At 49.9% G+C, this 16479-nt stretch overlaps 1 protein-coding gene across 3 annotated transcripts; it reads right to left on the bottom strand.

Annotated features, from left to right (window-relative positions):
- Positions 1-597: 597 nt before the first annotated feature.
- ARRDC2 (arrestin domain containing 2) lies at positions 598-15408 on the bottom strand. Of its 3 annotated transcripts, XM_083594760.1 has the most exons (9): positions 15123-15408; positions 14477-14615; positions 7317-7383; positions 6056-6203; positions 5107-5209; positions 4192-4448; positions 3264-3426; positions 2231-2385; positions 598-1601 (listed from the first exon to the last, which is right to left on the bottom strand). In XM_083594760.1, exons 1-9 carry the CDS (start codon positions 15249-15251, stop codon positions 1545-1547), a joined length of 1218 nt encoding a protein of 405 aa, XP_083450886.1. In that variant the 5' UTR covers positions 15252-15408; the 3' UTR covers positions 598-1544. The 3 variants fall into 3 exon arrangements, 2 of the variants coding, with proteins under 2 accessions (XP_083450886.1, XP_083450885.1); XR_014543353.1 differs by lacking the exons at positions 14477-14615; positions 15123-15408 and adding an exon at positions 8866-9184 and having other exon boundaries at positions 598-1991; positions 2092-2385; XM_083594759.1 differs by lacking the exons at positions 14477-14615; positions 15123-15408 and adding an exon at positions 8866-9194.
- Positions 15409-16479: the final 1071 nt, after the last annotated feature.

Below are 16479 nucleotides of genomic sequence, written 5' to 3'. Positions count from 1 at the left end.
ACGGGACCCATTGCTGTTGGCACCTCGAGAGACAATGGAGTGTGCTTCTGGGGGTGAAGGGGAAAAGCAGGAGGACGTCTGCTTGGGGTGCAAGCCTGGGCAGGGGGTCTGGGGGTCCTGGACGGCCCAGATCCCCCCCCCCGGTCTTGCCGGCAGGGGCCAAAAGAAAGCAGAGATTCCTGCCTTACACGTGGTTGGGCTAGATGACCCTCGGGTCCCTTATGGCTCTACAATTCTACGATCCTTTCCCAAAAAAGAGCTTCTGCCAGCCAGTGCAGGCGATATTAAGTTAGATGGATGTTCTGACTCAGTGGGAAAACAGCAGCTTCTTATCAATTTCCATTATTGACATTAGTCCTACGATCCTGGCCTGAAATCCCAGAGCGCTGCTGCCAGCCCGTGCAGACAGTATTGTATTAGATGGATGTTCGGACTCAGCTTCTTATCACCTTCCAATATTGATATTTAGGGTGATTTTTGAAGATTTTAACTCCACACAAAGGTTCCCCGGAAACCACAGGAGTCCCAAGTCGGGTTAAAGACCCAAGCCCTCTCCCCCCTCCTTGCAATTTTGGGGAAGAAATTCAGGACACGGAGTAAATTTCACAATTTTAATTTCAACACTTGTACAAAAAAGCCACAAAGCCTCATTTCCAAACACAGGGTTTTTTTTTGGGGGGGGGGTGTTTCTGAAAAGGCCGCAGGTATTCTATAAAAATATGAACCGGGAAACCGGTTCTTTTGCGTTAAGTTCTGCATTGAGCCACAGCATATCAGTTAAAATCATATTTACACATATTTACAACGTAAGGCCACTGTCCCAACATGGGGGGGGGGGGATCAAAATATGTCCCTCCCCTGGAGACCAGCAAGCTTTGGAAAGTGGAATGCAATTTCAGAGAGAAGAAGAAAACTATTTTCTTCCATTCCCCCCACAACTTCTTCGAAATGCCCAGAATTTGGGGTCTGATCTGCGCCCCGAAAACCCCACATGACCCCCCAAAAACTCATTTTCTCTGCCTTTGACAGAGCAAATCTTCCTTTCTCTCGTCTGCCAAGCTGTTCCGACCCTCTTTTCCCCACCTTAAAAACCCACAGGGTGGATCTTCCCAGAGCGGCGAGTTCGAATCCCGTCTCTGCAAAGCTTAGTGGGGCAGGAGATAAAATCAGGGGGGGTCACCCCAAAACTTTCGCTCAACCCCGCAATTTCTCCCGCTGCCTGGGGAATCTCCCCGCCCTGTTTTCTCGCCCGTAGGTGTCGTCGAAACCGGGACTGCCGGATAGTGTCTGAGTCACAAGGCAGGCATTTCCCCTTGGGGGGTTCAAACGTCCCCATTTCCTCCTCCGTAAACCCCGCAGGATCGGTGCCGTCGGTCTGGGACACCCCAAACCTCGCCTCTGTCGCCTCTGGGGGGTCAAGGAGCCGTCTCCCCGCCGCAGCCCCTCTCCGCACGCAGATCGCGGGGTCTCCTCCTTCCTCGCCTGATCCCGTTCCCGGGAAAGCAAAAGAGATCCGTTCCAAGAGATCCGATGGCAGGCGCCTCTCAGCAGGTCATGCAACGGGGGCGGATGGCAGCGTCCGATTGGGGATTGGGATCCACCTGGGGAGGAGAGGAGGAGAAAGAGGTGTTAGTGAAGGTTCGTCGAATCCTGGATGGGACCCCGGCGGTCATCTAGCCCAACCCGCTTCAAGGCATGGGGTTCGAGAGCGGAGGAGGGCATAGCTGTCAACTGTTCCCTTTTTAAAATAATAATAATAATAATAAATTTTTATTTATACCCCGCCCTCCCCAGCCAAGACCGGGCTCAGGGCGGCTAGAGGGAATTTCCCTTATTCCGAATAGGATTTCTTGCAAGAAAAGGGAAAAGCTATGGAGGAAGGAAAGCCCGGCACTCGCTTTAAGGGGTGTCCCCATCGAAGGGACCTGAGGGGTCACCCAGCCTGTGCAAAGAGCCCCGAAACTCAGGGCCGTGGGTTCGAATCAAGGTCCCTGCGTGATATGCGGGTTGAGATGGATGACCGCTGGGGGTCCCACACCCAAAACAGCCTTGCTCCTTCTCAGGGCCATGGGTTCGAATCATGGTCCCTGCGTGATATGCGGGTTGGGATGGATGACCGCTGGGGGTCCCACACCCAAAACAGCCTTGCTCCTTCTCCCCACCAGCGAGACGGCCAAGCACGGCCAACCACATTTCAAACGCCAGGGTTTCTAGTCCTCAGTAAGCTCACCTCGGAATAGAGCGGAGGCGGCCGGAAGCGGAATTCCTGGATGTAGGCGAAAAACGGCCCTTCGAGGACGCCGGGGGGGCTGGTGTCCTGGCCGGGCGGTGAGAGGGTCTCCAGGGGTTCCTCGCTGGACACGACGGACGAGTATTCGGGAGGAGCTGCAGAGAGAGAGCAAGGGGAAGAGTTACAGGGTTGCTTTGAGCAGGTTATTTTATTTTATTTTATTTTATTTTATTTTATTTAGGGACCCCGACTTTTTCACCTCCCCAAGGCGTCTTGGCACACCTGGTTCCTCCTCCTCCTCACAACATCCCTGCCAGGTGGGATAAGCCTAAAGCAACCAGGATGCTGTCGGACTACAATTCCCATCGTCCACGGTCCCGCCGGCTATGGATAATGGGAGTTGTAGTCGTTTTTTTAAAAAGTTCTTTATATAAAATTGTTTTTTTAAAAAGTTCTTTATATAAAGCTGTTTTATAAGAAAAGTTTGATAGATAGATAGATAGGTTTCCAGCAACCTTACCCAGGTTCTTTGTATACGCAGTTATTTCATAAAGTTGTTTATTATAAAGTTCCCTTTATAAAAAATGTTTTTTCAAAAGTTCTTTATATAACATCATTTTTTAAAAAAGTTCTTTATATAAAGCTATTTTAAAAGAAAAGTTTTATAGATAGATAGATAGGTTTCCAGCAACTTTACCCAGGTTCTTTTTATACGCAGTTATTTCATAAAGTTGTTTATTATAAAGTTCCCTTTATGAAAATCGTTTTTTAAAAGTTCTTTATATAAATTCATTTTTTTTAAAAAAAGTTCACTATATAAAGCTATTTTGTAAGAAACGTTATTCATATATATGTATATATATATATAGAGAGAAAGAGGTTTCTGGTCTTTTCTAAAAGACTCCAAATTTTATCGATTGGTGCCGATGGGTCTACTCTTGAGTAGGACTTAGCTGGCGAAAACCCTCTGCAACACATGCACACGAGGCAATATATAAAATCGCCTTGCGAGGTTTTTTTACGGGGTTCTTACCTTCGGGCTCTTCGGGAATTCCCATCCGGACCCAATCCAGACTGACGCTGTACTGGCTGCTGACGCTGGAGGTGCGGCTGCCAAAGGGGTGCAGGGGGATCGTGCCGATGACCAATGGGAGCTCCAGGAACAGCTTCGACGTCCCCGGGATCTCGATGCAGACCTGCCGGGTGGGCGAAAAACAGGGAAATTTTAAATATAAAAATGAAATAATGGCCTCCTTCGTCTCACGCGGCGGATCCGCTGCGGAAAACGAGTTCCCCGCTCTGAGAATTGCAGAGAATCGATGCTGAAGACATAAAATCAGAGAGTTGGAAAGGGACCCGAGGGTCATCTAGTCCAACCCCGAAACCCCCGGGTATAGGGCGGTATCTAAATTCAGCAAATACTGTATTTTTCCGGGTATGAGACTATATTTCCCCCCAATAATAATAGCACTGGAACGGGTTACTTCTGGGTTTCGGCGCTCGTGCATGTGCAGAAGCACTAAATCACACTTTGCACATGCGCAGGAGCACCAATTGCAACCTGCATGGATCACATTCGCAACCCAAGGTTCCACTGTATTATTATTATTATTATTATTATTATTATTATTATTATTATTATTTAAACACTGCCTTATACCCTCGGGATCCCTTCCAACTCTATGAAGATCCCAAGTCCGAACTCTCAAAAAGCCCCGAACCAGTGAGCTTTGCTGCCGGCCTGTGTCGGCAACACTGGATGGAGCAAGCGGCCTCCAATGGCTCTCCGCTCTGACCACTAGGCTTTGCTGCCGGCCTGTGTCGGCGACACTGGATGGAGCAAGCAGCCTCCATTGGCTCTCTGCACACGCCCTGGAAACAGCAGTGTCCCCCCCCAGCAGAGGTTTCCGGGGTTTCCCCTCCCGCTCCACCCACTAGGCCATACTGCCCCGTCTGCTCACCTTGAGGGCGTACTCGACGTGGATGATGCGGCACTGGAGGATGGAGGGTCCCACGGGGGGGATCTTGAGCGCCCGGCCGTGCCACACCTCCCTCTTGCCGGCCGCGATGGCGTCGCCCACCATGGAGGCCACCACCGACTTCTTCTGCTTCTTGGTGCCGCGCGCCACGAAGGTCTGCGTCTGGATGATGGCCGCCTTGGGCACCACCGTCCGGGTCGTGCAGTTGTCGATCTCGGCAAAGATGGGGATCACCTCGCCTGTCAAGGAAATGGGCGCAATGCTGCGTTGGTGGGAGCAGGAAAACGCACCCCTTTTGGGGGGGATCACCCTGTTCCTAAAGCCAGGAAAACTTAGCCGGGCTCCCTTGACAGTTTTCCTGCCAGTCAGCCGGCTTTTTATTACATTGTGAGTGCCGGTAACGCAAAGATTGCGGGTTCGAGACCCGCTGCATCACAGCGGGTTGGACTAGATGACCCACAAGGTCCCTTTGCAACTCTACAATTCTGCGATTTGACATCTTTAGCCACCCAGAGTGGCTGGGGAAACCCAACCAGATGGGCGGGGTATTATTATTATTAATAATAATAATAATTAAAATCACAATTGGCAGGGCAAACGTTTTAGCTGGACTTTTGGGAAGTGAGGAAATCTCTTGTGGGGAGCGAAGGGCTGGCAGCCAGCTCTCTCAGCCGGGGATTCGTGAGCCGCAATGCCTGCATTTTCAGGGGTCAGGCTGGATGACCGCTGGAGGGCCCAATCGTTCAAAGCCACTGCGTTTCCGCAGGGCCACCGGCAGATTCCCCGCATGCCAACCCTGGAGGCCACAGAGTCAAGTGGCCGGGGTCCTCTGGCCGATGGGCTGAGCTTTGCCATAAGCCCCATGCACCCCGATTTTCGCTGCCCCCCAAGACTCACCTGGGGTGTAGCCTTTCCGGTCGATCTTGGCCGAGACGGAGACAAGCCCTCGGTTGCAATACCAGGCTCGTGCCAGCTTCTCCTTGGCACCGGCTTGTGGTGCCTGATGGGCAGAAGCAGAGAAGGAAGACAAATTATTATTATTATTATTAAATCGATTTTCCAGATTAAAATTCGCACCACAACATAATATATAAAAGCGAGGTTGCCAAGAATCTCCTGGACTTTCCCTCCTCCTCTTACTGTTAATCCTTTCCTTCTGCATCCAAATTTTAATATCTCCATTATCTCCATAGTCATCGTTACACTACAAGTGTTATTCCTGAAGATATTATTATTATTATTATTACTATTATTAAAGGCAAAACGTCCCGGGTTCAAAAAGGGCTGGGAATAGCCCTTCTGAGCAGGAAAAAAGGGAGACCCAACATTGCCAGGCAGCCATAGAACTGCAAAACTGGCATTTCCCCATCTTTTTTCAATGTTATTTTGATTATTTTAGACCTTAAAACATTTCTATCCTGCATTTTGTAATTTTCATTTTCACCTTTGAATATGTGGTCCACTGTTTTCTTTATTCCTTTTTTGTGAATTCCGAAAATGCAATAAAGTGTGTGCATATATATATAGATGTGTGTGTGTGTATAATGAATCTCAAAACTTGAAGGAACCCCAAGGTTCATCTAGCCTGACCCCATAATTTGCCCGGCGCGGGGCTCAAACCCGCGACCCCGAGGGTCCTCACGCCCTACCGGCTGAGCTATCCTGAAATTGGGGAATCGGTCGCAGAATTGGAGACTCGCAAGGGACCCCTGGGGGTCATCCAGCCTGACCCGGATGTTGCAGGGGTAGCAATGAGCTAAAGGGGTTCGGTTTAAGGCCGGGTGCTTTCCCTGGTTCCTAATCCGACCCAAATCCCTCCCCAAACCGCTTTGCCTCCCCGACTCACCAGTAACGCCGGCGTGTTGATATCGATGGGCTCAATAATGGTGAAATCCTTTTTGGCTTTCTTGACCGAGGACCAGGGACGGTGGAGCTTGGCCTTCACCCAATAGCGGACGCTCCCGTGTTTTCCCTCGAAGGAAGTGGCCAAGGATCTGTCAAGGAAGGGAAAGGAAGTATGAAAAACGAGGCATAATAATAATAATAATAATTTATTATTTATACTCCACCCATCTGGCTGGGTTTCCCAGCCACTCTGGGCGGCTTCCAACAAAATATGAAAATACAATAATTCACCCACTATTAAAAGCTTCCCTAAACATTTCCCTCCTGCGAGTCTGGAACCCAACCCAAAATATCTTGCATTTCGTTCAATTTACAATTTATAATTTAATTCAATTTACAATTTATTTACGGCTATTAGCCCATAAAATATGTACAAACATAAAAACACAGGGACATAAAAACAGATATAACCGACAACAGAAGGTGAACACCACTTTCCATTTCACTTTTAATCTGTGCGCTTTTTATGTGACGACACAGAAGGCAGTTTAAGGCAACCAAACGTACAAGAACAGACGTCGTAATAAGACGTCGCTTTAAGATGGAACGGTTCCCACCGAATAAAGGAATATTCCGCAATTGATTAGAATAGGACCCAGTAAAATTGACTCTCAAAACATCGGCAGATGTTAAGCCTCAATAAAACGTTAACTTTAAAATGAAACGACTCGTCTCAAATAATAAAGGAACATTCCATAATCTGTAATAGGACCCAATAAAAATTAGCTCTCAAAACAATATAATAGCTGGACAGAAATTCGCTCCTGACAATAAATAAATTACTAAACCACAACCAACAAAAGTCGCAAGGCATAAAATAACACACAAAACCACGTAAATGGATCACATTGAGAAACAAAGACGAGTAACTTAGAAAACTATTTTTTTTAATATAAAAAAAATCTGGGTCGGTATTTTGTACTGGAATTTGAAGTTCTTTTTATGTATGAAATTGCCCGAATTTGTTTCATACAGTTGGAAGGGATTCAAAGGCTCATTCTGTACCCTCCAGAAATACCTGTGGGGGCACCAGCTTGGGCAAAGGCTGATAATGAAACAATAATCGTAATAAACGCAATGGGGACATGCAATGGTGTCCGCGGCGCTGACATGCAATGGCGTATAGGTTTTTGCCACCAGGTGCAATCGCCCACAAATCAAATAAGAATAAGAATAGTATTTTGAAGAAGTGTTTGACTTACTCTGGCAGCTGGAAAGTAAAAGGGAATTCGTGTCGGCCGGCCTGAAGGACGGTGATGTCTCCGTTGTCTGTTGGGAAAACAAGAAATAAAGGAAGTTGAAATGAATAACAGACCTTTTAAAAAAAGAAGATGTTTTTCTGGAGCTGTTTTCCTGCAGCGGTCAAACGAGGGAAATTCAACACAACATCCACCCTCAGCCAAAAAACATGTGACTTTTTTTGGCTACCGATAAACAACCGGGGAAAGTTCAGGCACACAGACGAAAAGACACAAAAGGTATTGCACAACAATATTTCTCTCTCCCCCAAAATATACTCAGTTCCTACAGCCCAGGTGCCCTGCAAAAGGGAGTTTTTAACAGAAGGTGCCTCCCTCCAGAATTGCAAATATGCCCCAAGATATCCCAGGGGGTCTTGCAAGAGCCTGGCATTATGTAAGCGCCCGGCTCCCAGGAATAGAATCAGCTGGGGCAAAATCTTAGGAAGTTGAGCCGAGGTCAGCAAGGCCGGGGGGGGGGGGGGTCCCAAAAGCCGGCAGCCGCAAATTCGCCCCCTGGAATGTTGCAAACAAACATCCCACCCCGATTCCAGAAACCTGCAAATCCTGTTTTCCAACTGGCCTTTCTGAAGGGAAAGCTGGGCCAGAGCATGCAAAAGAATCCTAGAATTGTTGGGAGGGGATCCTCAAAGGTCATCCAGCCCAACCCCCGCCATGCAACGGGGAAGGATGGTGAAACAGTTTGTCTTCTGCCGGTAGGGCAACTGCCTTGCATGCAGAACACCCCAGATTCAATTTCCAGGTGGGGGGGGGACTCCTTGCTTGGAAATCTCAGAGAGCTGCGACTGCCAGCCTGTGTGGGCAATAAAGGTGGGCTTCATATAAGGCAGCTCCCTATTTATTCAGGATCTTGCTCTGTTTTTAAGGCCCACGGCTCAGCGGTTAGCAGGTGCAGAAGGTCTCCAGCTCAGGCAAACCCTCTACCGACCGTGCAGGGGCCTTTTGCTCAGCGCGAAACTCGAACCCACCACCCCGAGAGTCTCCTGCTCTCAGGAAGCAGGAGATCTGTTGAGGTGCCTGGACCACGAGAGCCTGACTTGTGAGGCTCTGGGGTTCTCTAAGCAGCGGCAGCCCTGGCGGAGGGCTGCTGCAAGCCAGTGCTGGCACTACAGAGCCGGGCCCAAAAGCAGCTTCCCTGTCGAAAACTCCTTTTTAGGAAGTAGCAGAGCCGCTGCCCGTCCGTGTCGGCACTGCTGAGGTAGAGAGGCTTCGCAAGCAACGTGGAGAGAGACAGAGAGACAGACTGGGCGCTTGAGCGGCGCTCCCGAGGAGGGGAGAGGAGAGCGCTGCCAGCCCGTGTCGGCCCTACAGAGCTGGCTGGAAAAGCAGCTTCCCTTTGGAAAAAAGGAGTTTTTCACGTTGCATTAAAAACTCCACCGAGGCGGAGAGGCTTTGCAAGAGAGAGACGGATCGCGCCGGGCAAGCAGGCGCGCCGGGCTCCCGCGGAGCGCAGGGAGGAGAGCGCTCTGCCCGCGCTCAGAGGCCGCCTTACCTGGCGGGGCCAGGAGGGTCTGCCGGTGACTGAGGAATTCCACCTGGTCGCTGTAGCTCTGCGTGTAAGCGGTGCTGGATCCGGCGCTGCGAGACTCGGTCCAGTGGACTTTGGCCGCGCCTTGCGCATGCAGATGGAGCGCACCCAGGCGCGCAGTGCCGGACAACTCCAGCACGACGCGGCCGGCCACGCTCTCCCCGGAGCTGAAGACCGGCGGCGAGGCCACCTCGGGGCAATCCAGCTCCACCGAAAGGCGTTTCACACGGTCGAAAAGCATCCTGGCAAACTCGCGTGTCAGTGAGCCTCTTCGGCTGTTCTGTGCGCACTGGGCCGCGCGTAAAGCTTTTTCAAGGCTCTCCAAACCGCGCCCCCTGGATCCCAGCGCCCTATGGGCGCAGGGGGGGCGGGACGAGGCAAAAAGCCCTCCCCCAGAACCCCCCATCCACCCCCCTTTCCCCACCCCCAATGCCCCCAGGTCTGGCCGGCAGCTGCTGGCTTTGGCAAAAACAAGGCAGCGAGCATGCGCGCCCAGGCTGGTCACTTTTGGAGAGATAAACTTTCCTCCAGTTGGGCAGGGAAGGGAAAGCAAACAAGAAAGCTGAAAAGCCTGAGCCAACAGACAGATATCCATCTCTCCCTCCTTCGTTTATTTATTTTTCAATTTGTTGGTCCTATTTGTATCGCAACCTAGAAACGTTTCTATTGAATTTGTGGGTTTTTGTATCGCCGCGTAAAGTTACAAAAAGCAAACGCGAATTGCCCAACGGAAAAGCCGGTGGCGAAGCTATAATTCACCCTCCGACGCACGCCTGTCAGTGTATTTATTCTTTCATTCCTTCCATTTATAAACCGCCCTTTGTCAAGATTTAATCGGGATTAAACAACGTAACAGCAGTCAGTATGAAAATATATACAGTAAGAACTATTTCCGTGCCGGTTAAAACCTTCGAGAGAATAATTTACTGTTGGCCCCTTATTTTGGGTTTAATGAACTGAAAGGATAGAATTCCAGAGTTGGACAGGGACCCCTTGGGGTCATCCAGTCCAACCCCCTGCAATGCAGGAATATTTGGCCCCATGTGAGACTCGAACCCACAGCCCTGACATTAAGTTACTCAGTCGGGCCAGTTTTGCCAACACTGGCTGGTAGCAGTTCTTCAGGGTTTCAGATTTGGTGTCCCCCCCCCCCAAGCCCTACCCGGAGACGCCAAGGGGGACGTTTTGTACACCAAGCTCTGCTTCTTCAAAAGACACTAAGAATCTAGTCCTCATGGTTTACGGCCACCAGAAATGGCACAAGGATTGAATCCACAAACAAGCCTTTGCGACGGGTAGTTTCCATTGTGAAGAAATGCAAGCAAAAGGCAGAGGGTTGTTAACTTTTGCAACTCACCGCTGCTTGTTCCCGCATCACGGGGGTTGGGCTGGATGACCCCCCCGGGGTCCCAACTCTGCAATTCTACCATTCAATTGCAGCTGTGACGTAACTGACAATTACGGTAAATCTGATTTTTCCCCCAGAGGGCTGTCTCAAGAATTTCCTCTTCTTGCGTAATTCCCAGCTGGATTCCTCGCTTGGAACATAGGACAACTGGCCCATCTGACTTGATATTGCCTGCACTGACCGCCAGCAGCGGCTTCCTGGGGTTGCAGATTCAAGTGTCTCTCCCAGCTCTGCCTCGAGACTGAACCCTTCTGCATTCAAAGCAGGCTTTCTAACCCTTTCCTGGAAAATTAAGATGGCATTGTACTGCGTCGGACAAGGGGGACCTCAGAGGGGCCTACACTGACTGGCAGCAGCAGGCAAGGGGATATTCCCAGACGCCGTTGTAGGATTGAGCTGCGCCACCAACATGTGCCAAGCGGCCTGCACATTTGAATTCGCCCCCAACCCGCTTTCTGCCCCCCAACCTCCTGACCTGGGCCTGCCCTAGATTCCCCCCCCCCCCCGTCATTTGGTCCTGGGCCAACGGGCTTTGGAAAGAGATGAAAGGCGTGCCTGTGTTTCTCCGCCGGCGGGCAGGGCACCTAATCTGGGGCATATGGGGCGTGCCTCTGGGCACATGCCAAACTCCGTGGGAGACAGGGGAACTCCTGGCCTCATGGGGCTGAATCGCGTCGGCCAGAAAACCTACGAGAAAGGAGATCCCGATGGCAGGAGCTGTTTGGTGGCGGAATGGACTTAATCGCACACTGGTTTCGCCGGAGGCTTTTCGGTGGATTCCTGCATTGCACGGGGTTGGGCTGGATGACTTTTGGAGGGCCCTGTCAAACTCGACAGCTCTGCCATCCTAGTCTAATTCCTCTCTCTCCTTCTTCTTACAAAGCCCAACCAGCCCAGGGCGAAAATGTAAAATCTCTGGGGGGCTGCAAGCAGACGGCAAGGAGGGTAGGGGTCAGGATACGAGCCCCGAAATCCCCTTTTTGGATCATGAGAAGATCCCTAGCAAGGTGTCGACAGCGACTCTCTCACGCCCTGCGGCATTTAAGCACCTCTGACCCTCCCAGGCAGCATTGTGCAGTGGTTAGAGTGCTGAGCCGTTAGGACCTGGGAGCGAGACCTGGGTTTGAATCCCCCCTGAAGCTTCGCTGGGCGGTCTTGAGGCTCTCTCTCGGCGGGGAACTCAGCTAAAGCATCCAGGGCAGAATAAATAAATCAGGTAGACTGCGGCGATCTGTGGAGGCTCCATGCACTGCCAGGGAAAGGATGAAAACAGGACCAAGAGGGGTAGAAAACAACAACGGCAACACAGAAAACGTTTTGTTTGGAGCAGAAGGGGCCCTTGGCACCAGAGCAAAGGGAGCTGGAGCCATCTGTCCCCTGGCACCGTCTTCCACCGATTTTGCTGCCCGCTCCTGGCCTCAGCTGAGAACTAAGTTCGAATCCCGGTGTGTTGTCTGCAAAGGACAACGGCGACGCTTAGTGGCTCAAAAAGGAACAGCGTCGCTCAACAGAGTTACAAAAAACAACAATCAGAAGTTGTTTTTGCTAAACCGAGCTTAGCAAATACAGCGGTCCCTTGGTTCTCAGACTTGATCCGTTCCGGAAATCCCGTTCCAAAACCAAAGCGTTCCAAAAGCAAGGCGCGCTTTCCCATAGAATGTCATGCAAAACGGATTAATCCGTTCCAGTCTTTTAAAAACAACTCCTAAAACAGCAGTTGAACATGGATTTTACTCTCGAGACCGTTGATCCGTAAAATGAAAGCAAAAAAATAAATAAGACCCTAAGCAACTGAAGGTAACGGGGCCCTTTCTATGTCCAGCTGTCCTTTGTCCACAACAAATTGTTGCTGTTTTTTGTGTGGAATATATGCTATATGGTAATTCATGGACCTCATAGGTATCTCAAGCCATTTGCACATCACAAAATATGTATTTTATCAAAGTCATTGTTGAACTGAAATACAGTTAAGAAGAAGTATATTAACAGTGAAATAATGATGAGGTTCTAACTTAAAATGATTTTTGATTCCTAACAAACTTTATAATGCAAACGCATGGACATTTGGCAAGAACAAAAGTTCCTTTGGAAACACAATTAACAAAGACTCCTTATCTAGTCTCTAGATACTTGCTATAACGTGACATAATAATAGCTGTAAATATATGATGCAAACTACTAAGAATGATAAATAGCAGAATCTAGGCACCCTATATATAAAGGTAAAGGGACCCCTGACCATTAGGTCCAGTCGTGACCAACTCTGAGGTTGCGGCGCTCATCTCGCTTTATTGGCCGAGGGAGCCGGCGTACAGCTTCCGGGTCATGTGGCCAGCAGGACTAAGCCACTTCTGGCGAACCAGAGCAGCGCACAGAAACACCGTTTCCCTTCCCGCCGGAGCGGTACCTATTTATCTACTTGCAGTTTGAGGTGCTTTTGAACTGCTAGGTTGGCAGGAGCAGGAACTGAGCAACGGGAGCTCACTTCGTCATTGCGGGGATTCAAACTGCCGACCTTCTGATCGGCAAGTCCTAGGCTCTGTGGTTTAACCCACAGCACCACCCGTGTCTCCCACCACATATATATATATATATACACACACACCCCCTATATCTAGAAAGGAGCAAAGCAGTGATATTTGAGGGAGCAGGCTAGCAGGCAGGGCCCATGACTTACATCAGAGGAGCCTACGCAACACAAAAAACTGTTGCTGGATGTAGGTTTTATTCCATTTGTTTTTCATCTTATATTTTGGAAATGTACATCCATTTTTTTCCCCTTTAAATTTTTTTGGGGGCCTGCAAGAGAGTGGGGCCCGAAGCTAGAGCTTGTTTAGCTGATACGTAAATCCAGCACTGGCCTAGATAGATAGATAGATGATAGATAGATAGATAGATAGATAGATAGATAGATAGATATAGATAGATAGATGGATAGATGATAGATAGATAGATAATATTTTGGAAATGTACATCCAGTTTTTCCCCCCTTTAAAAATCTGGCACTGGCATAGATAGATTAGATAGATTAGATAGATAGATAGATAGATAGATAGATAGATAGATAGATAGATAGATGATAGATACTGTAGATGGATGGATGGATAGATAGATAGATAGATAGATAGATAGATAGATAGATGGATAGATGATAGATATTTTGGAAATGTACATGCAGGTTTTTTTCCTTCAGTTTTTTGGGGGCCCCCCAAGAGAGTGGGGCCCTAAGCTAGAGCTAGTTTAGCTTGTACGTAAATCTGGCACTGCTTGAACCCGTGGCTTCAAGCCTCAGGAAAGGAGATTTCGATGTCCCTCCCAATTCTATGATTCTATGTCTCTCCCTGAGCTTGGGCAGCTGCTGCCGGTCAGGGTGGGCCATATGGGCCTGCCTAAATGGGCAAACATGCCGAGCGATTTCACACCAGGAAGCGTCGCCAAGCAGTTATCAGCCGAGTCGTGCCGGATCCAAGCAGCGGCCAGGAGCTTCGGCGTTTACCGAGCCGGTTCTGCGTTCGAGTGTCGCTGAGTAAACAGCATCTCTGAGATCCCCAGAAGGGTTTCTGGGGGGGAAAGAGCTGTCGCTGCCTGGAAATGGGCCTGGCAGCTGCGAAAAGGCCAAATTCCACCCTCGCAAGATCCTGAGCAAGGGAACTGGAAATAAAACTGCCAATATATATTGCATATTTCACTTCCAATGTTTTCTTTTGAAATCTTTACAATGTTTGTTCCCTTGGCCGCATCAAATGCACATCGTGCAGCCGACTTCCTTTGCAATGTTTTATTTGGAATGTTTTAGTTTCCTGTTAATTTTGTTGCTTTGAATGTGCATTTTATAGTCGACTTTCTTCGGGAAAGTTTGGGTCCAGATTGTTTTATCTGATGTCTTAGTGTGTTGTGAACCGGTGTGAATTGTTATATCAAGGCGATGATTGGATTGTAATTGAAAACGAATAATAATAATAATAATAAAATATCCCCCAAAAGAGCAAGGAGATGGAGATCTGCCGGGTTACGAGTGCGGGAACCCCTCTCAAATTACATAGGTGCCCGAGCCCTCGCCAAATTCCCCACGAAGAGGCCGGGCACTCACAGATTTCTGTGCCAGGGCCCTGCACCCCGCGTGGCCCCCACAACGGCAGTGCCAAGCCTGCTCTCCTGCCCTCTTACCTGGGATCAGGTGTGTCTTCCTTCTCAGGTAAGTCTGGAAGGCGGTGTAGTCGCTGTAGATGGTGTTCATGCCAACGCTCTTGCCCTCCAGCCAGTGGGCCGTGGCCAGGCCACGGGCGCAGACGGCCAGCGCTCTCACCTTTCCGTTGTTTTGTTGTGGTTGACATTTTATGAATTTCCCGAAAATAACAGAAATGAAAAGAAAAAACAACACAAAATCATCACAGAACCAAAAAATAAAGCAATTTTTAAACCATGTTTTTTTTGCACCTCTCCCTTCTCCCGTTCCACTGTTTTATGCCTGGTCCTGCAGGTCTATAAAACCTTGTCCAGTTTCCAAACCTCCTTCACCTTCTTACAAGCCTCTTTTGAAAGTTACACTGATGTAGAAATTTATGCGCAAAGCTTAAGAAATACGCATTAAACATTTGCCCTTTTAAAACAGCACAACACAACACAACAACACAACACAACTCAAAGTCCTCTTTCTTCTTGGGGTTCAAATTATCTCATTTCTCCTGCATCGTTCCATAATTTATTTTGCCAGTCTTCTTTTTCTCTCTCTATAAATCCATCAAATCCTGTACGTCCCAATAGCATAACTTCAGAGTTTAAAAAATAAAAATCATTTCCAACATTCTCTCACCTTGACCCTCCTGGCGACGTCCAGCACTACTTGCCCGGAGAGGACCTCTCCGCCCCGGTAGACGGTGCCACCTCCGGGGTGGCCATCCAGCTGCACGGCGAAGCCCCTCACCCCGGTGAAGGGGTGCATGGCAAAAAAAGGGGGTGCCCCTCTTGCCGTGGGTAACGGTGCCTTGCTGGAAGCTGGCAGAAACCCTCAGAAAGGGGCAAATTTTGGGGCAGCAGCTGCTGCTGCTTTGGGGCAAACTGGGCTCCAACTCCTGCGCCCTCGGACAGCGCCCGGGCTGAACTGACAGCGACAGGCAAGGAGAGGGGAAATCCTTTGCCAAGACCCCTCCCTCTGCCCCCCTTCCCTTTCCAAAGCCCTCCTCCTCCTCCTTCAAGGGAGCGTCTTCAAACTACAGGAGCCAGAGAGGCGGCTCCTGGGTGCCAGCTGCCGCAAAGCGCAGGGCAGGAGGGGGCCCTGAGTTCGAATCCTGGTCCCTTTGGGGTGGGGTTTCCCTTTGGCACAGCCGTGGGTTTTTTGTGGATCTACAAAAGGGGGCGGGCGCTCAGAGCCAAAGCATTGAAAGGAACTCAATTCACGGCAAATATAACAAGAAAATAAAGGCGCTTTTTAAAATTAAAAAAGCTCGTTTCTTCCACTCGAATCCGGGACTGAATTTCCTCTTACATCCCTCCTGCAAAACGCTCTTGTGGGTGGGGTGGGCATCCACAGTCGGTAGAGCACGAGACTCTGAATCTCGGGGTTGTGGGTTCGAGTTCCGCGCTGGGCAAAAAAAATTCCTGCCTTGCAAGGGGTTGGGATGGATGACCACGCGGGGTCTCCTTCAACTTTACGCACTCTTCTCTGGGCGCCTCGCTCTGACATCAGCTCAGCTGCTGCGACGTTGGCAGCGGCAGAGGAGAGGCGGTTTAGAGGAAGAGACTTCGGAAACTTTCTCCAAAAGTTTGGCAGCGCCCTTATCTCCCAGTTGCAGGAGCGGCTGGCGGGGCGAAAATAAGCCCTGGGACGTGCGGAAGGAGGCGGTGGGGGGGCACACAGGCAGAGGGAACATCGGTTTTTCACATTCCTTCCCTGCCATGCCCGCCCTTGCCATGGGGCCGGGTTCGGCGGAGGCGCGTTTTTGCGCAGGAGGAGAATTTGTGGCTCCGGGGTTTGGGTGCGAAGGAGGGGGGAAAACGAAGGCGATAAACGACAAGGGGGTGCCCCCCTCCCTGCTGGCGGGGAACAGAAGCCAGGGGTCGGGTTTCAAACCTAGGGATGCGGTGGAGAGTTTTGGGGGCTCGGGAATAGGAGTTTCCTAGAAGTACGTGGGAACAGGACCTCAGGGTCTTGGTCTTACGCACTCAGGGTC

Source organism: Podarcis filfolensis (genome assembly GCF_964270895.1).
Source record: "Podarcis filfolensis genome assembly, chromosome: 18".
Lineage (NCBI taxonomy): Eukaryota > Metazoa > Chordata > Lepidosauria > Squamata > Lacertidae > Podarcis > Podarcis filfolensis.
This window is presented reverse-complemented; position numbering and strand designations above follow the sequence as displayed.

Coding starts and splice junctions, on each gene's coding strand:
- ARRDC2 (XM_083594759.1), bottom strand. CDS start 9,142: ATGCTTTTCGACCGTGTGAAACGCCTTTCGGTGGAGCTGGATTGCCCC. Junction 5,210..6,055: donor TCAACACGCCGGCGTTACTG/GTGAGTCGGGGA, acceptor TCTGCCCATCAG/GCACCACAAGCCGGTGCCAA. Junction 4,449..5,106: donor CCGGAAAGGCTACACCCCAG/GTGAGTCTTGGG, acceptor TTTCCTTGACAG/GCGAGGTGATCCCCATCTTT.